General features: G+C 46.0%; 1 protein-coding gene across 2 annotated transcripts in view; it reads right to left on the bottom strand.

Annotated features, from left to right (window-relative positions):
* VPS35L (VPS35 endosomal protein sorting factor like) overlaps positions 1-22,704 on the bottom strand; it is an 85,462-nt gene that overhangs the window by 2,657 nt on the left and 60,101 nt on the right. For both annotated transcript variants that reach the window (XM_035131197.2, XM_060282388.1), the window contains exons 23-29: positions 22,057-22,120; positions 21,399-21,497; positions 20,167-20,244; positions 19,778-19,892; positions 9,707-9,846; positions 7,685-7,850; positions 3,943-4,061 (exon numbers count right to left, since the gene is read on the bottom strand). In XM_035131197.2, the coding sequence (XP_034987088.1) occupies positions 3,943-4,061; positions 7,685-7,850; positions 9,707-9,846; positions 19,778-19,892; positions 20,167-20,244; positions 21,399-21,497; positions 22,057-22,120 (781 nt within the window). The remainder of the gene's footprint in view (positions 1-3,942; positions 4,062-7,684; positions 7,851-9,706; positions 9,847-19,777; positions 19,893-20,166; positions 20,245-21,398; positions 21,498-22,056; positions 22,121-22,704) is intronic.

Below are 22,704 nucleotides of genomic sequence, written 5' to 3'. Positions count from 1 at the left end.
GTTGAAGCTGCAATAAAAGCACTTGACTGACAGGCACATTAACCTATGGCTGAGCAACCCCTTTTGTTCCCTTATCAGCCCCTCCCCTCATGTCTTCTGCCTACTTTAAATTTTTAAACCCTCTTGGAAGCAACAGTGTCATTCAGTATTTCACGCAACACTGTTAGAACACATTAGGTAAAGGTAAAGGGACCCCTGACCATTAGGTCCAGTCGTGACCGACTCTGGGGTTGCGCGCTCATCTTGCATTATTGGCCGAGGGAGCTGGCGTATAGTTTCCAGGTCATGTGGCCAGCATGACAAAGCCACTTCTGGCGAACCAGAGCAGCACACGGAAACGCCGTTTACCTTCCCGCTGTAGCGGTTCCTATTTATCTACTTGCATTTTGATGTGCTTTCGAACTGCTAGGTTGGCAGGAGCTGGGACCAAGCAACGGGAGCTCACCCCGTCACAGGGATTCGAACCGCCGACCTTCTGATCAGCAAGCCCTAGGCTCAGTGGTTTAACCACAGCGCCACCCGGGTCCCTGTTAGAACACATTACAAAATAGCAAAAACAAAGGCAGTGTCACATAAACACTGACCTGCACATGCAGACTGTCCCTAGTTCAATCCCATTCCAAAGAATCTCAAGTAGGAAAGCTGGAAGAGATCTCATCCAGACACACAGAGAGCCATAGTAAGACTGAGCTAGATAAGCCAACGATCTAACCTCAATTGAAGGGAGTTTCATATGCTCATATATGTTTACCCTGAAGATGCTTCATAAAAGCACCACACCAGGGATTCTCTAGCACAGCTGCCAAGCCCTAGAGGTGTGCCATAGCAATGCCAGCATTTTTGTTGTTGTTTAGTCATTTAGTCGTGTCCGACTCTTCGTGACCTCATGGACCATAGCACGCCAGGCACTCCTGTCTTGCACTGCCTCCCACAGTTTGGTCAAACTCATGTTTGTAACTTCAAGAACACTGTCCAGCCACCTCGTCCTCTGTCGTCCCCTTCTCCTTGTGCCCTCCATCTTTCCCAACATCAGGGTCTTTTCCAGGGAGTCTTCTCTTCTCATGAGGTGGCCAAAGTATTGGAGCCTCAGCTTCACGATCTGTCCTTCCAGGGAGCACTCAGGGCTGATTTCCTTCAGAATGGATAGGTTTGATCTTCTTGCAGTCCATGGGACTCTCAAGAGTCTCCTCCAGCACCATAATTCAAAAGCATCAATTCTTCGGCGATCAGCCTTCTTTATGGTCCAGCTCTCACTTCCATACATCACTACTGGGGAAACCATAGCTTTAACTATACGGACCTTTGTTGGCAAGGTGATGTCTCTGCTTTTTAAGATGTTGTCTAGGTTTGTCATTGCTTTTCTCCCAAGAAGCATTGCCAGCATTACCCCTGTGTATTAGGCTGAATGCTCTTTTGATCTTCCCCTTTGTCAGGATGTCCCCTTTGTCACTCTGTTCAACTTGAGAAGAACAAGAGCTGCTCTCCCCACCCCCACCCCACCCACCCCGCTTTCAGAGGCAGAGCTGCCAGCCATCGCCCCAAGGAATCAAATCAGCTGAAGAATAGTTGGAAGCTGCTGAGCCATTGTGGCTGACCTGCCACATTAATTAATGCATTTTATACTTCACCAGAGCCCCCTCTCAATTTACCCAGCCTTAACTGTTGCCCGGTGTGAATTACTGCTGAAGCAAGCAGGGGAAAGAAATTAAAACGCTGCCTAAACGCTGCTACCAGGACTACTCGCTCATGCATGCACGCATGCAACCCAGCAAGAAAGAGTTTATGTTGAATGTAACATAGGGAAAGGCTCTCCCAATAAGATGTTGCTACAGTTGGACATCATCCATCTACAGCTACCTCATTCTACAGGAAAATTAGCCCTGCTGAAGTCAAGCAACTGCTCTCTCTGCACTCCCAATGAGTGGGCAACGAGAGATGTTCTTAATACAGCACTTATATTGCTTTATGAGCTCATAGGGTGCATTGCAGTAGTCCGGTCTCAACGTTGCCAATAACCACATCACTGTGGCCAGGCTAATGCTCTATCTAGGAACGGCCAGAGCTGGCACACCAGCCCAAGCTGATAAAATACACTTTTCACCACTGCAGTCACCTCAGCTTCTAGGGACAAAAACAGTTCAAATCGCAGACTACAAACATGATCCCATCCAGAACAGGCCTGATTCCTGGACCTGGAAGCCACCCACCTACAGAGCCGGCATCTTGTTGGGATCTAATTCTTTATAATAAAGTGCAAGTGTCTCTGCGTCCAGTCCTTGTGTCCGTGGGATTACGCTACTGCGCATGTGCCCCACGGACAGGCGTTGGGACTTGGAGCGCAGAGACTTCGGACGGCCGGGCGGAACTGTTGAAGCGGCAGGCGTGCGCGGGCATGCGGCAGGCACACGGTGGGATGTGCTCTGCGCATGTCCCCGAGGTTGCTAGAGCAACAGGTCTGTTCTAGCACCCGTTAATTTAACGGGCTTCATGATACTAGTACAGTATAATAAGCTTGTTGGACCTCATCCAGCCCACCGTTGCTTCCGGGCACTGGCACAGCCACTTCTGATTCAGAGCTGGGTATAATCAGTGTACCTATACCTCAAATGAACTCTCCCAACAGCTTCATAGAGATGTCAAGCCATACTGGGGACCAGATGGTAACTTTCAGAAGGATGCCATGGTCAATGGTATCAGGAGCCAGTGAGAGCTCAAGGAGAATTAACAAAGAAGCACCACCACCATATGCCACCTCTTTCACACTAAGTGCCATTCACCAGGGCACCCAAGTCCAATTCTGTTCCAAAGCCAGGCCTAAAACCAGAATGCATTTGGCCTAGATAATCTTCCTCCATGAGTGCCTTGAGAGTTGCTACCACCCTCTTCAGCACCTTACCCCTATTATTTGTGACAAGCTGGTACTTTTCACTACTCTGGGAATCCTGGGTGGGGTGGGTTTTTTTCTAGGAACTGACAGACTGTTGCCTCTTTAAGGTTGGCAAGCATCACACTGTCATGCAAGGATGCATTTTCTATACCCAGGACTCACCTACCCTCTCCTCAGCCTGCTCAAATTAGCCGGGATTAGTCAGGGCCAAAGGAATACATGGCTGATTGACTCATGGCCAGCTGATTCACTGCAAGCACCTTGTCCACGTCCTCAAGCCTCAAAAGCTGACCCTTGTCCCACAGACCTAGACCAGATGGTACACTGGACACTTCAACCAGACTGGTGACAACAACAACAGCGTCAATGTCATCACAGAGGCCTGGGCAGCCGTCCTTGCCTTTTGCGCCACTCACACTCTGGCCATCGTCCAACCTGTGTTATAGTCTGCAACTCCCTAGAATACCAATGAACAACATGGGCTCCTCCAGGCTGGAGAAGGCGCTGGAGTGATTGTGTAGATAGCCCACCAAATCTCACTGGTTTTCAGCGAGACTAAGACCTCAGCAGAATCAAGAGCTCTGTCCACCACAAAATCTCCCAGAGGAGTCAGGAATCCAATCTCCAAGGGCAGACCAGCTCAATGGGCCCTTCACCCCTGCAGAGGAAAACTTGACACCATGAGACCAAACCTCAGCAGGAAATGGTGTGACCATAATAATGGTGTAAGAAAGATATGTTCAGAAGGAAAGGAAGGAGAGTAAAACTGAGGCTTTATCAGTTCAAGGCTTTATCAGTGGCCAGCAGCTTAGGAGCAGATTCTAGGCCCAACACAACGCTGGACGCAAACTACGGAAAGTGTTTGTGCAAATATTTGTTATGTAAACCAAGTTCCTCCAAGCTGGTGTCCTCTGGGTGTTTTGGTCCACAGCTCTAATCTGCTCCGGCCAGCATTGATGATGGGTATTGTAGTCCCACAAAATCTGCAGGGGCACCAGGTTGGGGAAGGCTAGTCTAGACGGGTGTCCCAGAAGAAGAAACTAGTTAGCACCAACCTCATCCTTCCCAAGGTTCTTGAGATGCTCCAGGATCTGGGCTATCAAGGTTTCACACAGCTTGTTGGTTTCTGCCAGGAACTTGGTATCTCCACCATACAAGGTATCATTGGATTCAACTGAGAAAACAGGTTTAGGAATAAAAACAGGGATGTGGGTATTCAGGAATGCCTGACAGAAGACAAAAAAGTAAACATTTATTGGTGCCTGTGTTTTATTTTCTTCCTCTTCCCTCCGTTCCTTTTCGTGTGTGTGTGTGTGTGTGTGTGTGTGTGTGTGTGTGTGTAAGATTGTAAACCTGCAGGCACGTACTGTCTCATTTTAATTTATTGTATACTATATAAGGCATTCTGGGAGCCATTTGGGCTGAAACATGAGGCCTAAATACTCTCTATATAAAATAGGAATGTTTACTTTTATTAAAATATTTATGTTCCGCCCTCTTGCAAAACATCAGGGCAGTGCACAACAACATGAAATCGTCAAACATCTCAGAGAAATTTTATCTGCCTTTCAGTTTTCCAAGTAACAATGGATTGTATCCAATGCTAGTCCCACTCAGAGGAGACCCATTAATTCATTAATTTCAGTTGGTCATAGAATTGTAGAGTTGGGAGGGAGCCCAAGGGTCATCTCATCCAACCCCCTGCAATGCAAGAACTCTCAGTAGGGCTTAGCTGGATACCACCCATTCCCAGAGGGCAGAGCTAGTGCACACATACATATACCTGAGCTTGAAATTACTCCATCTGTAGAGTAAGCTATGTGCAAAGTAGAGTCTGAGCATCTTGGCACATAGTGAACTACAAAGTTGGATGTGCATTCAGAACATCCATTTAGGCACTGATGGATCTGTTCTGTAACTTTTGCATGAAAATTCCTAACGGCAAGTCTTAAGTTGTTTTGACTATTGGAAACCAAAAAAGTGGGGGGTGGATTTCATGCATACAAAATGCAAATACCCTCAGCAGATTATACGAAAGTTCTAAGAAGACTCATCTGAAAATTATGTTTCTGCTGGGAAATACACTAACGAGCCAAGTTTGTCTAATTATTCGGACTGATTAAAGCCTCTAAAGTTTCCCTTCAGAAATATGAAAAAGTTGCTGTTCTTACAGAATGCTCTTTGATTTTCAAAACAAGAACGCTTCCTCTCACTTTAGTCTTTTCTTTCAAATTAGAACACTGATCGCCATTGACTTTATGGTACATTCAATAATTTGTTTTCAAAGAACGTAACATCCCTAAGACCAATTTTTATTTCACTTACACAAATATTTAAAATTATGCCAGAATGGTGTCCAAGAATTTGAAGCTTCTCAAAATAGTTTTCTCTGAAATACAGTGGTGCCCCGCAAGACGAATTTAATTCGTTCCGCGAGTCAATTCGTAAGTACTTTATTTTACAGAAATATTGGGATCTGCTACACAATCAAGACAGAAGTATTCCAGCATTTGCAGCTTACTCCAGTGGCCTTACCCACACTTCATTTAAGCTATCTGCAAGTAAGCTGTGTATTTTTAAAGAACTACTTCATCCACTGCTATGGCAAGGGAGAAAGCAGGGCAAAAGCCTTCTTTCTTTCTTTCTTTCTTTCTTTCTTTCTTTCTTTCTTTCTTTCTTTCTTTCTTTCTTTCTTTCTTTCTTTTTCTCTCTTTTAGGGAAATGTCATAAGATTAAATGAGCTTGAGCATGCCTGCACTAGTAAGATATTATTATTAAAGTTGGGAATACATGAAGTTCTTTGAACCAAGTGCTTGAGAGTTACTGATGCAAAGCAGCGCTTAATCCCAGGTTTTGCACAAATACGGTTTGCAACGTGTGGATTAAGTATTTAGGCTCTTTGTGCAGGATCATAATCCAATTGCACACTCAATACTTGCTTAGTAACCGAAAAGGATTTATCAAGCTGGGCTAAAGGGAAAAACAAGCACCAAATTGAGGCTGAAAACATGACCCTGGCTGGATCTTCTTTCTATTTTCATGTCACCTTTCTTCCAAGGAGCTCAGAACATTTTATATCATCAGCCTCTGCCAAACTGGCGCCCTCCTGTTTTGGACTACAGCTCCCATCTGCCCCAGTCAGCAAAGCATAATGCTCAGGCTGATGTGAGTTGTAGTCCAAAATATCTGGAGGGTACCAGGTTGACAAAAGCTGGTGTGCATAATCTGCCGCCCTCACTTTATCTTCACAACCACCCTGCAAGGTAGGTTAGACTAAGAGAGACAGTGACTGGTCCAAGGTCATCCATGAGTACTAGTTACTACATCACACTGTTCTTTAGCTGAACTATGTATGTTGAATCCCTACAAGGTAGGAGAGGGGGATGATTCAAATAAAGCCCAGCTTGGGCATACACTAGCAAGGCAGGGCAGGGCCAGAGCCCTGGCCTCACTTCACTTACCTCCTTTGCCCTCCATTTATCAGTCTGGCGTCAGGCCAAGGCACTTCTGCTGGTAAAGCACTGTAAATCAGGCCCTTTCTCCTCTGCCTCCTCCACTCCAACTCCATTCCATACCCTGATCAGGTCTCATCTTGACTACGGTTGCATGCCAGTACCGTAACTTTTATGCCGAAATAGCTCACCTCTTCCATCAGACCAAGCAACACTCCACTCCTTCATTGGCACTCCCATCCTCTCTGCATCCAGACTAACTCCTCGTGTTTACCTTTTTAAAATCCTCCACAGTCTTTCCCCACCCTGCCTTTCCCCCCTTATTCCCCCGATATATCAGCATCAGTGATCTTAACTGATCCACCTCTGGAACAATCAACTGCTTTTACAGCTTCTGCTGTCAAGCAACTCCATTCAATCACCTTTGCTTGTCCATTAAGTCTGTCAGCTCCTAACAGAACACCTTTGCTAGCACCAAATCTGTCCTTGAAGCTTTCCTTTTCCCCCCTGAAGTCACTGTTTAAAGCCGGAATGGGGGAATCTACAGCCCTCCAGAGGTTGTTGGACTGCAGTTCCAATCACCCGCTTCCTCCATGTATTTACACCTGCCATATTCACAAACAATTCCATCTTTGTGCATAGAGTTAGTGGTAGAACACAGGGACATAGGAACCTGCATTGCCCTGAGTCAGACCATTGGCTCATCTCACTCAGTACTGTAGACACTGACTGGCAGCAGCTCTCTGGGATATCAGGAATGGGGTCCTTCCCAGCCATACCTGGAGTTGCCAGGGACTGAACCTGGGGCCCTTTGCATGCAAAGCAGACGCTATACCACTCAGCTATAGTGGTATGAAGTAAGATCTCAGTCAGCGTGGTTCTAAATTAACAGAAAACTGCCTTATGTGGAGCCAGACCATGCAGAGCCCAGCCCTGTCTCCACTGATTGGCAATGGCTCTCCAAGGTTTCAGATACCCAGCCTTAAATACAAAAGATTCTGCACATGCTTTGCCCACAGAAGATCTTCGCTTCAATCCCAGGCATCTCCTTTTAAGAGCATTGCGGGTAGCAGGGCTAAGAAAGCCCCCGACTCTGGAGTAGCAATCAGGAGTAAACCCTTAATCATTGGCCAAGCTGGCTAGGGCTGAAGGGAATTGTAGTCCAAAACTTCAGGGGCAGGGCACTAGAGTAGATAATACTGGGGGAGATGGACCAATGGGCTGACTCAGTCTAAGGCAGCTGCATTAAATGTTCACACAAGCGAGTCAGCATTTGGTACTGTGGCTTGCGGGAGCCTCCTAATGAAATTCTGGGGCTCCCAGCATCCAAGCCTCCCTCTCTTACCTTTGTCTACATGGTAGATGTAAGTCTCCTGACTCATTGCTGAGAGAAGATGCACGACATTTGTATAAATCCGGACTTTATCATCACCGTTATCTTCCCAGGTATAGTCCTGGATGACGTTCAGCAGCCCTCGCACAAGAAACAACACGCCTTGCTCTGGATGGTCCTACGGAAAAAACAACAACACACACTTAAGTAAGATCCAGTAAAATCAAACAGGTTGATTCCACACTCCTGCCCCCCCCAAAAAAAATACTTCAGCCACCAGCAGCAACATAACATCCTGCTTCAAGAGATTTTGTGCTGGCTCAGCAACGGTTAACCAAGCACTGTCGTAAGCAGGTGAAGGGAGACCAAAGAGATCTTAAGAGAGGCTTAGAAGCGCTCACCTTAACCCAACCAATTTCAGGCAGTTTAGTTTTGTTGTTGTTTTGTTTAACTTTGTTTTTGTGGAAGAGCATCAAGTCATGTGAGAGCCCCCACCTGCACTATGCAGACGGAGGTTTACCTACTTTTTCTAAGGAGCTCAAAAATCATGGAGAAAACGCTGGGGAAGGCAGAAAGCCTTCATGAAATCCACATGGCTCACTCCTGGCTCTTCCCAGTTTGAGCCTTTGAAAAAACCAAAAGCACAAATGTTTTTAAAGAGCCACGTTTCTGGGAACAGCAAGCGGGGAGGGGGGCTGCAGAGTTTACAAGAGGCATTAGGTTGGCCATTTTGAGAACAGGATGCTAGAAATGGGCCTTTGCCTGAAGAGTTGGGCTGTTCATGTGCTCTTAAAAGGTTTAAGGACCGTCAGATGAGCCCAGCTGGATGAAACCAAAGGCCTACCTAGCCCAGTATTCTGCTCCAACAAAATGCCTTAGGAAAACACAAAAGCAACAGCCCCCTCCCATTGTTGCTCCGCAGCATACTGCCTTCAATACTGGAAGATAATATACACCTACCTTGACTAGTAGCCATTGACTAGTATTTCCACCCACCAGATGACTGGGTAAAGGCCTTTTTAGTGGCAGCATCCGAATTCACCAGTGGTCTCCCTAGAGCCAATCTTAATGTCATTTTGGTGCCAGGAAGAACTTTTTAAAAAAAGAAAATTAATTTGTTTTGCCCGCCAATTTGATTTTCCTAATGATTTTACACAGCCCTTACATGTTTTGTTGTTGATATTTTATTTTATCTTATTTTAGAAACCCCCAACTGTTTTTGTCTTGCCTAGCTACATAAGAGCAAAAAATATGGTCTGAAGCTCAATATCAAAAAAACCAAGATCATGGCCACTGGTCCCATCACCTCCTGGCAAATAGAAGGGGAAGAAATGGAGGCAGTGAGAGATTTTACTTTCTTGGGCTCCTTGATCACTGCAGATGGTGACAGCAGTCACGAAATTAAAAGACGCCTGCTTCTTGGGAGAAAAGCAATGACAAACCTAGACAGCATCTTAAAAAGCAGAGACATCACCTTGCCTACAAAGGTCTGTATAGTTAAAGCTATGGTTTTCCCAGTAGTGATGTATGGAAGTGAGAGCTGGACCATAAAGAAGGCTGATCGCTGGGGAATTGATGCTTTTGAATTATGGTGATGGAGGAGACTCTTGAGAGTCCCATGGACTGCAAGAAGATCAAACCTATCCATTCTGAAGGAAATCAGCCCTGAGTGCTCACTGGAAGGACAGATCCTGAAGCTGAGGCTCCAATACTTTAGCCACCTCATGAGAAGAGAAGACTCCCTGGAAAAGACCCTGATGTTGGGAAAGATGGAAAGCACAAGGAGAAGGGGACGACAGAGGACGAGATGGTTGGACAGTGTTCTCGAAGCCACCAACATGAGCATGACCAAACTGCGGGAGGCAGTGGAAGACAGGGGTGCCGGGCGTGCTCTGGTCCATGGGGTCACGAAGAGTCTGACACGAATAAACGACTAAACAACAAGCTACATAAGCTGCCCTGATAGTATAACAACAGGTTAGAAGAAGAAGCATTTCAGCCTTAAAGATTGAGTGGCTCATGCTGACTACTTACAGGAACGATTAACAGAGTGGAAAAGAAATTGCAGAGGAATTCCAGGAGGAACGTTTCGGAGGACCGCATCTTCCCATCTATGTTGATCGTCTTTGGCACCTCGGGAACAAGGCTTATTGCCGCTTTGAAAAAGGCATCCGCTGCAAAGAGATCACAGTCACTGCTTTATGAGCAAGCAGAACATGGATTTATCAACAGGCCTGTGATTTTTAAGTAGACCTGCACACAATCAGATGGGCTCAAATCTCTGCTGCACTGTCCAGCAACCTGCAATTATTCAACATGCAGCACTTGCAACAGAATGTTTCAGGACACCGTGATCTCCTAACAGGAGTGTTCAGGGTTCCAACTCAATTATGCCCCCCTCCAAAATACTGGTTCTTAAAGACAGGTTAATTTGCACAGTTAGCTTTATCCAACAACAGTGGTATTACTTTTCCCATGGGCTACTAAGACAAGGAAGTCTATGGAATGCAATCACAACTGCCATTGCTCTGGTGTTACAAAACACACATGCTCAATGACTCTGTCTGTGACATTTTGTCACCAGAAAAGAAATAATCTGAATAGCATAAGTATCCAGTTCCACGGACAAGAATACTCTTGGCTTTCTAAAGTTACTTCATATTACATGGGATGAATCTCCAGTTTTGTTCTTAATTTAGCTTTCACTAGTTCGCCTGCTTAAGTCTATCCCAGCCTGGGTATAAAAAAACCCCCAACACTTTAAAGAAATGGAAGCAAACTCCCCAGACGCCAGCAAAAAAATTAAACCCAGACACCGACATCGGAATAAATGCATTAAAAGTCCTGCAACATACAAGTAATACAAGGTGATTAGTCTTTTGAAGGCTAAAACAAGCAGATTTGTGAGTATAGTGTCATACCTCCTCAAGCGAGAGATTATAGCCGAGGAAATATTTTTATTGAACACCAGACATTGGTAAGGCATACAGAAAAACAAGAAAGCTGAAATTCGCCAACACGGTGAAGTGCAGTCAACCTATATCTTGTGAGCAAACAATCTTATTCATATTCCAAACATATACAGAGACATTTAAATAATGATACTTACACACACACACACACACACAGCCTCAAAACATCCCCAGCAATCCAAAAAAATTCAGTCAATTGTTATGCCTTTTAACACAGAAACATAGCTGTCCTTTGTGTCCTATTAAGTCACATAGAGAAGTGCCCAGTCAACTATTCCCTGCTTTTGGGGAGGGCAGAGAAGAGCAAAAAGGAACGGCTTCAGCCAGGAACTTTCAGCTTTAATTCAAATAAATTGCTTTTTGAGTCTCCTCGGGGCTACAGAAAAAGCAGGGTTGTATCCAATTTAGTGCTACTCAGAGGAGACCCACTGAAAGTAATGTGCCTAAATTAGTCACAGGGCTGTATCCAACACTACCTCTAAAATTAAAGGACTTGGCTAACATAAATTCATTGCTTTCAATGGGTCAGAGTAGGCCTTAGTTGGATGCAGCCCACCGGAAAATGGCTTAGCTGGTGGTCCTTACTCCAGAAAAGATGGGTTTCTGTTTACACTGATCCCAACACAAACTGTAGGGAGGAAAAATCCTGCCGGGGGGGGGGGGGGAAGAGTCGATCCACTTAACACTCAGCAACATTACTTTATGGACAGAGAAAAATCTCTCTCTCTCCCTTCCTCTCTCTCCCAGCAATTTGCTTTCTGTGCAACTGTCCTTTCATCATAAGAAAACCCAGTCACCAACAAGAGAACCATGGCACTTGTCTTACACAGCCAAGCCACACAGGACTACTTGCAGTTGCACTCATAGGTTTGGGTCAAGGCAATTTGCTTCAAGTCCCTAAGGAAAGTGGACTGGCGTTCACCTTCCCATGAAGCCGACCATTTAACCACCAGCCTGCACTGCATGGCCAAATTCTCCTCCGTGCTCACAGGGCGATAGCGAGTATTCAACCCTAGGTCAGCTAAATTGTCACCTTAACAGAGAGGAGCCAGCCCAGAACAAAGCTTGAACACAGCCGCAATTACTTCTGCCTCCTGAGGGAATCCGTCAGAAACAGACTTTAAGAGCCACTGCTCTGAACTACCAACCATGACACAGAGAGGCATATTCTGAGGCAACATGCTTGGCTAGGAAGGCATTTAATGTATATTTAAAGGCTGGCTTTCCCAGTGCTCAAAATGGCGTACAGTGTGTAAGACAGTACGTAAGATGTGGCTGGATTCCAACTCTCATTCCTCCAATCATTTGATTTACTGCCTTTTTCTCCTGGCCTTTTCTCCAAGGAGTTCCAAGGTGGCAGGCATAGCTCTGTTGCTCCTCGTTTAATCCCCACAACAACCCTGTGAGGTAGGTTGGAGACTGGTCCAGGGTCACCCGAAGTGAACTTCATGGCTGAGTGGGGATTTGAACCCCAGCCTCTCATGTCCTGGCCTGGCACTCTAACCACTGCACCACACTTCTTCCCCAGCCGGAAGGTCAAAATCAGCACTCTGAATTGCTAGTTGGATTTGCTCACACATCTCACCAGGCAGCGCTACTTAGGATACTGTCAGTATCTGCAGAACCAAGAAGGAATTGGCTGCCTGTCTTTTTATTTTTTTGACAGACGACCACCTTTACGACAACATGAAAACACACAAAGGAGAAGCTGGTGGAAAGCGAAGGGAGGGGATGACGGTCGCAAGGTAACTACAGATCACCTTTTGAGGGAAAGCTACTGAATTAAAGCCAGCGTCATTTACAGTCCGCTTACAGCATCTTCTTGCAGATATCGTTCCTTTACCTAACCTTGAAATATGGCGAGATAAATCTGAAATACGCAGCTCCTTATATAGGCTGTCCATTAAGCCCCCTCTTTCCCGGAGGCAAGCCAGCACAGTGTTTGATGGGGGTGGGGAGGTGAGCGTTCGTGGCAATAAATTGCCAGTGATGCTTTCCTAGGCCTCAATTAATAGCTTGTGCACTGCACCGTATGCAAGCTACTTTACGCTCCGCTAAATTTCCCCCTCCTCCCCGGCAAGCAGTGGATCTTCCTTCGTTCTGGCTTACCACTGGGCTATAAATCCTTCTGTGGAGGCCTGCGCTATTTCCGCCTGTGACCTTCAGGCAAGGAAAATTAATGGCCTGATCTAACAGGGCTCAACTGTGCCTGGTTGCAGGGGAAATCATGTCTCGAATGTTTCCCAAAGACCGCATGGCTACAGGTCTGTTCTTAGAAGGCTCCCCACACCTCTCTCCATTTTCCCTGTTCTCCTTTATTGCATTTATATCCCACCTTTTTCTTCATGGAGCTCAAGGCGGCTTTCATGTTCGTCGTCCCCAATTTAATCCCTACAACAACCCTGTGAGGTAGGTTAGGCTGAGAGGCAGTGACTGGCCCACAAGGTCACCTTATGAGCTTAATGGTGGAGTGGGGATTCGAACTCTGGTCTCCCAGGTCCTACTCCAACAGTCTAACCACTGCACCACACTGACTCTTTTGCATAAGACCCCTTTAAAAACCAGCTTCTGGGGCAATCTGTAATCAGAGTGGTGTGCACAGCTTCCCCCCCCCCACCCCCTATTTTATCCTCAAAACAGCCCTATCAGGTAGATTAGAGGGAAGTGGGCTAGGTCAGTGTTTCTAAAACTTAGGTCTCCAGACATTGTTGGACTACAACTCCCATCATCCCTGGCCACTGGTCCTGATGGCTAGGGATGATGGGAATTGTAGTCCAACAACAGCTGAAGACTCAAGTTTGATAAACATTGGGCTAGGTCAGGCATCCCCAAACTTCGGCCCTCCAGATGTTTTGGACTACAATTCCCATCTTCCCCGACCACTGGTCCTATTAGCTAAGGATCATGGGAGTTGTAGGCCAAAACATATGGAGGGCCGCAGTTTGGGGATGCCTGGGCTAGGTGATACATAATTAGGAAATCATGGTTTCCCAATGTGTGGACAAGACATAAATAGCCCTGGTCCCATGCACTCCCCCTCCTTTTTCATAGCCTCAAGGAGGAAATCAGAAGTCTCAGCTTCTGCTTTTAAAATGAACCACAGTTTCTCGGTATGTCTGAACTGCAGCAACTATGGTTTGTTTTAACTTTAGAGAGAACAAGCCAAAATCAAACCACGGCTATCCACAAGAGCAATGAAAGCCATTCAGTTCCAAATGGGTCAGAGACTAGATTGAAGGATCTAATCAAATCTGGGGTGGGGGAGGTGGAGAAGAAGAGGCAGTTGCAGTTTCTGCTAATGCCCCCTTTTCTTGGGCTTGGAAAACATGCAGTACTAAAGCAGCAAATATAACAAGATGATGAAAAACATCAGGATTGAGTATTCTTCATCCTCATTTCCGGATGGCCCTGAAAAGTAGGCCAGCTGAAACACAAATATTTCATCTTGCTGTGCTATCAGATAAGGGTGGGGGCAGCTAGGAATATTAGATCAGCTATAGCTCTGTGCACTTTTGAACTCTGAATCCAGATTCGGTCAGCGCAGTTGAGCAAAACAAATCCCACCCCAATTTCCATTTTTATCTGTCCCTCGGTGAAATTAGTCATCCAAATTATTTGGATACCTCTGGCCATGTGGCATATTGTGCTTCGAGCCAAACAAAGTTTTAACAGTTCAGAAAAGCATTATGTTAGGACAAACCTACACTGTTTCACAATCACATGCCTCAAGTGCATGTTATAAAGAGAAGTAGAATTAACAAATCTTTGTTCATTTTGCCTTCAGAGAGAGTGCTAGCTTGGCCCAGCACATTACGCATGACAGGAAACATGTCTGATGAGGATTCATCACTACTCTGCAAAGTTACACTAAGTCAGGGGCCCCAAAACTGTGTTCGTGGACCCCAGTGATCCGCAAGCTCCATTCAGGTGACCTGCAGCATGTCCACATGCAATATTCACATTGATTTTTAATTGCATTGTTGTTGCTTCTTTTATTTCTCATACTGTACTGTATTGTATTGCAACCTGGATTTTACAAATTATAACACAATAAAATACAATATAGGAAATGTATGCAATAAAATCACAAAGCATCTAGCACAGTGCTTTACAATTGCTGTAGCAGGCAGAAGAATCATTAAGGGGTCCACCAAGAACCACCAGCAAATTCAAGTGGTTCGTGGGGAAAACAGTTCGGGAGCTACCATGTATATATAGTGTGATCCTACACATGTCTTCTCCGGTCCCATTGAGTCCCATTTGCAGCTGAAATCTTCCAAGCTAGTAGGGAGCATTCTTTTCCATAGATCCCTTCCATCCAGACACTGTCTGGTCCACAGGCCACTTAACTTTTAGCAAGGTTGCTTTGTCATATGCTTTTAGGACAAATGGCTGTACCCAGTACTGAAGAATCCAACTTTTTAGCTATGATACAATTTGCATTCAACTGGCTGGCAAGGACTGTCTAGAAAGCAAATACTGTATTCTGTTGAAATATAGGGCCAGGTCTGTCTGTCTGTCTGTCTCTCTCTCTCTCTCTCTCTCTCTCTCTCTCTCACACACACACACACACACACACACGACAAATAAAGTCAAAGCATCAGTCGGTGATGACTGAAAGTACTTGCATAATATTTTTAGAGTAACCATCTTGTGTGTTAATCTAGTTAGCAAAAAACTAACTGCAGATCCACAAAAAATTAAAGTATGGAAGGTTTTTAGTACCATGTGCAAGAGCATCTAGGACAGGGGTGTCAAACTCAAATTCATCGGGGGCCGCATCAGCAGTTTGGTCACCCTCAAAGGGCCGGTTGTGTCTGTAGGACTATGTGTCCACTCTTTATTATCATAAATTATTGTCACTGCATTCAATTATTACTGTTTTTTGTAATAATGTAAGCTCATTCCCGCCCCCACGCGGATCACATTCCTGCGTCATGGCGCGTGTGTGGGAGGGGATGTAAACGAGGGAAATTTGAACAAAAGGTGGGGATCGACGGCTTCCGGGGGGGGGGGCCTCAACTAAACCTTCGGCAGGAAGGAGAAAGCCACTGCTGGGATTAAAAACCTGCAGATGGAAAGAGGGCTTCCCTCTCCCGCCCTGCGCACACCCAAACCCCGCTAGGCAGGATGCCACACGCTGCAACCCACCCCATGCTTTGGAGAGGGGCAGGAACATGCGGTGCAGCGCCAACTCCCTGCTTTGCTTTTGCATCCTCCCTCCTCAGCGCCAGAGTCCCTTCCCCTCGCGCTGAGGGAGGGCAGCGGATTTCCCGAGGAGGAAGGCGGCGGCAGCCCCAGCAGACGTACATCTTCGCCTCAGAGCTGCTCTTCCCCCCACCCGCGCTGTTGTCGTCTTCGCCGCCGCCTCTCCCTACCGGGACTGCAGGCAGAGGAGGCTTGAAAACCTCCCCCCCCCCCAAAAAAAATTCCCCTCCCACCTACTCAAACCGCGAGGCGATTCCATCTGGAGCCCTACATCACGAGGGGCTGAGAGGAGGCGGTGGCAGAGCGGGAAGAGCAGGAACCCGTGCTGTCGTCGCCGCCTCCCTCCCGGCCGCCCCCGGGAATGCAGCCGAGGAGAGGAAGGGAAGCGGCGGGCGGTGGCTCCCCAGTGCCGCCTCACTCGCTCTCGGAGACAACAGCAAAGCCCGCCAAAAAAAATATCCAGCGCTGCTCCGTCCCGGCACCAACTTTGTTGGCGGCACCTGTAGGGCTTTCCTACCTCCTCGGCGGGCTTCCTCCTCCTCCTCCTGCATCTCACTTCCCCATCTGGTCGCTGTGCCACTGCCTCCCTCAGCCTCATTCGAACTTGAAATTCCCTGGCCAAGGCCGTCAGCGCGGCTCCAGCGCCCCGGCCTCCGCCTGCAGCCCCGCCCCCGGTTTTGACCCTCGGCCAATCACAGGCTCCAGAACTACTGTCAGCAGGTATTGTCGGCGGTGGCTACGCGGGCCACATGACGAGGTCTGGCGGGCCGGATTAGGCCCCCGGGCCTTGTGTTTGACACCCGTGATCTAGGACCAGCGTTAACACTGGCAGTGAAAGGAAATGGGGAGGTAACATTCACAGAAGCAGTGGGCACACTTCAGACTTCCAATCCAATTTCAAGACCCTGAATTCTTTTTTAATGAAGTGGGTGGCAATTCCACACACAAGCCAATTCAGTAGAATTTCAGGCATCCACTGAAGCCTTTGGGAAAAGGCCGGTTAGAACAGGGAAGGGCTACAGCTCAGTGGTAGGGCATCTGCCTTGCATACCGAAGGTCCCAGGTTCAATCCCCAGCATCTCCAGGTAAGGCTGAGAGGGACGCCTACCCAAAACCCTGGAGGGCAGCTGCCAGTCAGTGTAGACAATACCGAGCTAGATGAGCCATTGGTCTGACTCAAGCAGCTTCCTATGTTCCTTACTTTGAACAAGCAAATGCACCCATTAATTATCCAGCGGGGTGAAACAATAGCGAATGAGTTAATAACCACAGCAGAGGAATGGAAAATGACTTCACACTGTGGTCTCTGCTTGGTTTGTCTACAAACAAGCCAAACAAACACAAAGTGCACTGCACTGACTTTGCAGCTCTATTGTTTTCGCAACTTGCTCGGATGGAACAGTCAGCTTTGCTCTAAATCCCCAATGAGGCACACGGCATCGTGCCTAAACAAAGAAATAAAAACCAGTAGCCTTGCGGTGAAAGCCTTAGTCAGCATCTGATGTCAGCATGTTTGCATTTACAGCTGGAACTTACTAGCACATGTGCAATTCTGGCAACCTTTGTCATCTCCTGAAAGGGGCAAGATTTAACTTGCTTGAACTTGCACATGTCTGAAGCCATGCCGATCAGAAATAACATGCCATACATGCACAGATTCTTCTACGCTCCACTCCCTGCACCCCAAAAACAACCTATGGTCAAACTGTCATAAACATACAAGTCTATCCTGCCTTAGAAAACATGGGTAATGATCAAAATGGCAAACATATGTAACTGCCTCTTCGCTAGACACATGAATGACCAAATAACTTATCATGAAGCTGCCTTGCCTTGTTTTTATTATTCCTCGTTTATTTAGAGCTTATTTACCCTGCTCCTCAGCCAAAAAGGCTCCCAGGATGTCGTGTACAATCAGAACAAGACAGTACCTTCCTGCAAGCGTAAAAAAAACACAAATGCACAAGCGGAAAGGAGCAGGGAGGGAAGAAGGAAATAAAATACAAACTCAATTTCTAAACAGTTGTTCCCATAATGACTGGTAGATCTGCACCTCCAGCAAACATGATGAAATGTGCCTTGTTTGCTATCTCTTCCACCGAAGTAACTCTGATGGAATGGCTGCCCCCAGATGGCAGCTGAGGGAGAGGAGCCCTCATGCAGCCAGCCTGTCACGCCAGAGCTGATGGAGGGAGGTCTGTGTTTCACCTGCTTAAGCCAAAGGTCCACTGAGCACATTGTCTACACAGAGTGGAAGCAGCACACAGCGTAGAGTGTATGAATCTAGGACAGAGATGGGGAATCTGCAGCCTTCCTGATGTTGCTAAGACTACAGCTCCCATCCAGACTGACCCCTGGCCACGCTGGTTAGGGCTGATGGGAGTTGTAGGACAGGTGGAGATCCCCATCCCTGATATAGTAACATAGGCTGCAGACTTAGTCCAAGTCACACCAATGGTCTACCACCTAGTTCAGCACTGTCTACACATGGAACAGTGGCTCTCCAGAATTTCTAAGAAGAGTCTTGCCCAACCACACCAAGGGATGCTGGGGAATGAATCTGAGGGCTCTGGCATGTAAGCTACCCACTGAGCTACAGCCCTTCCCTACACCATGTTGCAAGCTCATTCTGAAGAAGGGACTAACCGTTCACATCTTTCAACCATCACAACCCTGCAACAGGAAAAACAGCCCAGAGGGCAAATGTTCAGGACATCATCTTCTTGACTGTAAAAACGGCAACAAGAAGAAGCCTCGTTCTACTGCAAGAAGGGTGTCACACACTCTTTCCTTTTCGAGACTCCTCCCAAAACTAGACTGTATTGCTCTCCATTCAAAATGCATTTATAGGGATTCCTTGCGATATAACTTTTGTTACATAAACCATGACACTGACACCTGAAGGGGTGTTTGGACTGCCTCCAAGGCATCAGTTATGCATTGTTTCTAAAGCCTGAAGATGTTGTACCAAACACATTCAGCACAAAATAATGGCTTCCACCAAAACGAACACCTCTTGGAAAAGAAAGGTTGAAATGTTTTATGGGACTAAACATGTAGCAGTTAAAGACTTTCTCTCTCTTTTCAACAGGCAGAGGAAGGTTTTGTTCTGAAGGAACAAAAACAGTCTCATTGTTAAGTAAATTAGCATGTCAGCACTAACGTCCTTAACATTTGCTTAAAATAATGCTAGAATTCTAAAAACATGTCACACATTTGTATGCTCTGCTTGTTTTACGTCTTGCCTAAAAGAAAAATCCAGGCTCTGAGTAGTGTTATTTAATCATAGGTTCAGTAGCACTTTTAAGTAAAATGTGCACATTCCTTAGATCTCAGAATTCCAAGCTCTTATCACGCTGTGCCTACACTCTCTCCAACTGGATTTCTTTCTTTTTTTACTGGCTGAATACTTTCCAGTAGCATGGAACACAGGAACATAGGAAACTGCCTTATACTAAATCAGACCATTGGTGCAACTAGCTCAGCTAGAGTCTAGACCAGGCATCCCCAAACTTCGGCCCTCCAGATGTTTCGGACTACAGTTCCCATCTTCCCCAACCACTGGTCCTGTTAGCTAGGGATCATGGGAGCTGTATGCCAAAACATCTGGAGGGCCGCAGTTTGGGGGTGCCTGGTCTAGACTGACTGGCAACTGCCAGGGTTTCAGATGGGGGACAGTCCCAGTCCTACCTGGAGATGCCAGGGAATTAAACCTGGGACCTTCTGCAATGAATGGGGATGCTATGGCCCTTCTCCATAGCATACCTGTTCTGTGCAAAGGAGTCATGACAAGCAAAGGTGCCAGCTCCTTCCCAACAAAACATTCAAATTTTTAGCAATTCTCATGTGTTCCCACTGTAGCTAGAAAGACTGTTTCCTAAAATAATAACTTGTTTCACAAATGAAGAAAGATCGTGAGGCTTACCTTGTGAAAGGCACTGGTTTGCCAAAGCAATCTGTCCAGAGTGCAGGTACAGATTGAGACGGGAAAATATGCTTGTCAAAGATGGAATTGTAATGAAGCAGAAGGCAACGCACGCCTTAAAAAAAGGTAAGAAAAGTTTTCAAAGACTATTCTGAACATGTATTAAATCAGAGGTCTGGGGAATCGTGGCATTCCAGATGTTGCTGGGTGCCCAATCCCATTACCCCCACTCAAAATGACTAAAGCGTACTCAGAAATACGCTAGTGGGAGCATAAGTACAACCAGCCCCGCCCCCGTGCTAAACCATGGTTTAGCGCTCTGGCCAAAACAGACCATAGTTCATGCAGAAAAAATAAGGATGAAGAATTCCTTCAGTTTTCACACCTACCCTGACAAATGCAGCCGTTTTTCTGGAATGGTTCCCTTTCATCACTTTTCGCGTTTCCATCGCCAGCTGGTTCACACTCTGTTTTTAAAAGGTTATGTTACCTACAGAAGCAACTCAACAATTCAAGGATTTCTCCAGCAGAAGTCAATGGAACTAAAGAAATAGCAAATATTCCTGTTTAACTGATATGAAATACAGTGGAACCTCGGTTTATGAACACCTCGGTTTATGAATTTTCGGTTTACGAACGCCGCGGACCCATCTGGAACGGATTAATTAACTTTCCATTACTTTCAATGGGAAAGTTTGCTTCAGTTTATGAACACTTCCGTTTATGAACAGACTTCCGGAACCAATTACACCCATGCTTCGGGTTAAGCACGCTTCAGGTTGAGTACTCCGCGGACCCGTCTGGAACGGGATTCATCCACTTTCCATTACTTTCAATGGGAAAGTTCGCTTCAGTTTATGAACGCTTCAGTTTATGAACAGACTTCCGGAACCAATTGTGTTCATAAACCGAGGTACCACTGTACAAGCTTCAGGGGAAAAGAAAGAGCATACAGCTATAATGATGTGCAAGGAGGGTTGTGCATACTATGTGCAAAAACAAGACCAACGCCGCACACGAAGATAACCAAAATTTGCCTGAGTTCAAGGGCACATTCAATTCAGGTGAAAACACTTCTGGTGCAAAGCAGGGACAGTGAGGGAATGTTGCCCGGGGAGAGGAGGTGTGAGCTGGGAAGGGTTACAAGGGTAGAAAAAAATGGCTGGGGGACTGTGCTTTTGGCCCCTGAAATTGAAGTCCTCCATCTGTGACTTAGGGACAAGAATGCCACCTTTAAAAATTCAAAACTAGTTGCTGTGCTAGTTTAATGCCCAGGAGCAATCAGTATAGACTGAGGAAAAGTGTATTTCAAATACTGCTTTTTCTACATGAAGGCAGGAAAGAGGAACACTGAAAATGAAGGAGGCAGTTCAGAATATTCCCCACTAATGAGCTATCAGCTCATACGACTTTGTGCTTTTCAATTTGCAAGATGAATTCACCAGCAACATGCCAAAAATCAATATAAAACATGATGTACAAATGCAAATTCTCTGCTGTTAAAATGCCTACAAAATTGACCTTGCTCTGTAATGAAATGCAAGGAATGACAGAATGCAGCAGGAAAAAATAGCTCACACAGCTCCTGAAGTCCTATTTAAACTTAAGAAAGTATGCTCACATGAATCAGCTGGACGAGAACAGGTTCCAAATTGCAAAACATTGATCTGGCTTCAACATAGAAACTCAGCTGCTGCTCAAAGTCACGGCCAAATGAAACCTGGATTTAAAAGATTCACAAAGTCATTTCTTATACAGGACTCTGGCATCCAGTTACCCATTCTTTCCATCTCATTTGCTGCAGTGCAGCGCTAACTCTTTCATGCAGTATTTACCAAGCAATGTGGTTCATATCACATCTTTTTTTCTTTCACTTTGTTTGACAGAACCTTTAGGAACACACAACTCTATGATGCAGTGGGGGCAAAACAGCAGCCCTACTGGATCAGAGCAAGAGGTCTATGTCACTCAGCACGGATCCCCCCGCCCCCCAGTGTAAAGCCAGATGCTGCTGTGAAATTCACAAGCATAATTACAAAGACAAGCCCTGCTGTGCATCTTCTAGCATCCCGAGGTATACTGCATCTGGCCATGGAAGGTTTGATCTAGGTATCATAATTAAAAGCTAAGGGCCAAACAACACATTACATCAGATGGATCTGTGCTTTCTTTTAAGCGCACGCACACGCGCACACACACACACTGCCAAAAACTAGCACCCAGTTAAAAGCACAATTAAAATGCAGATTAAAACACTGACCAGCCCTGCAAATACTCACCATTCTCAAAAATCCATTTATCAAAGAGGCTAGCATTCGTTTTTCGTCTTCTAGTGTCAGCGCACTACAAAAAAGCATCGATATTTAAGAAACCCATCCAAAATAAATTGATGCTACATCATCATCATTATTATTACTGTTGTTCATTTCATTTCTATACCGCTTTATATTTTAAAGAAAAACCTCAAAGTGGTTTACTGCATAAACATGAGAAATGAGCCCTGTTGAGTTCAGTGCAGCTTACCCCAGGGTAGGGATGGGGGAGAAATCTGCACAACTCTGATTTCAAAGCAGATTCACCTGAGCTGATCTGGATGGATCATGACCTGGGGAGAATCCTGAGGACCAAACCAAAGATGCCAGGATGGGCACTTTTGACTCCCTGGCTTGAGGTTCCCAACCCCTGAACTACGAAGCTGCTCTATACCAATGGGTTCCTCTAGCTTAGTACAGTATGGCCAATGCTAGTTGGCAATGGCTCTCCAAACTTTCATGCATGAGGTTTTTCCTATCCCTACCCGGAGATCCCTAGAATGAAACATGGGTCCTCTACACACACACACACACACACACACACACACACACACACACGGAGAGGGAGAGGGGGAGAGAGAGAGAGAGAACACGATGACAAGAAGAGGTTTAATA

The sequence above is a fragment of the Zootoca vivipara genome, chromosome 14, assembly GCF_963506605.1.
Source record: "Zootoca vivipara chromosome 14, rZooViv1.1, whole genome shotgun sequence".
Lineage (NCBI taxonomy): Eukaryota > Metazoa > Chordata > Lepidosauria > Squamata > Lacertidae > Zootoca > Zootoca vivipara.
This window is presented reverse-complemented; position numbering and strand designations above follow the sequence as displayed.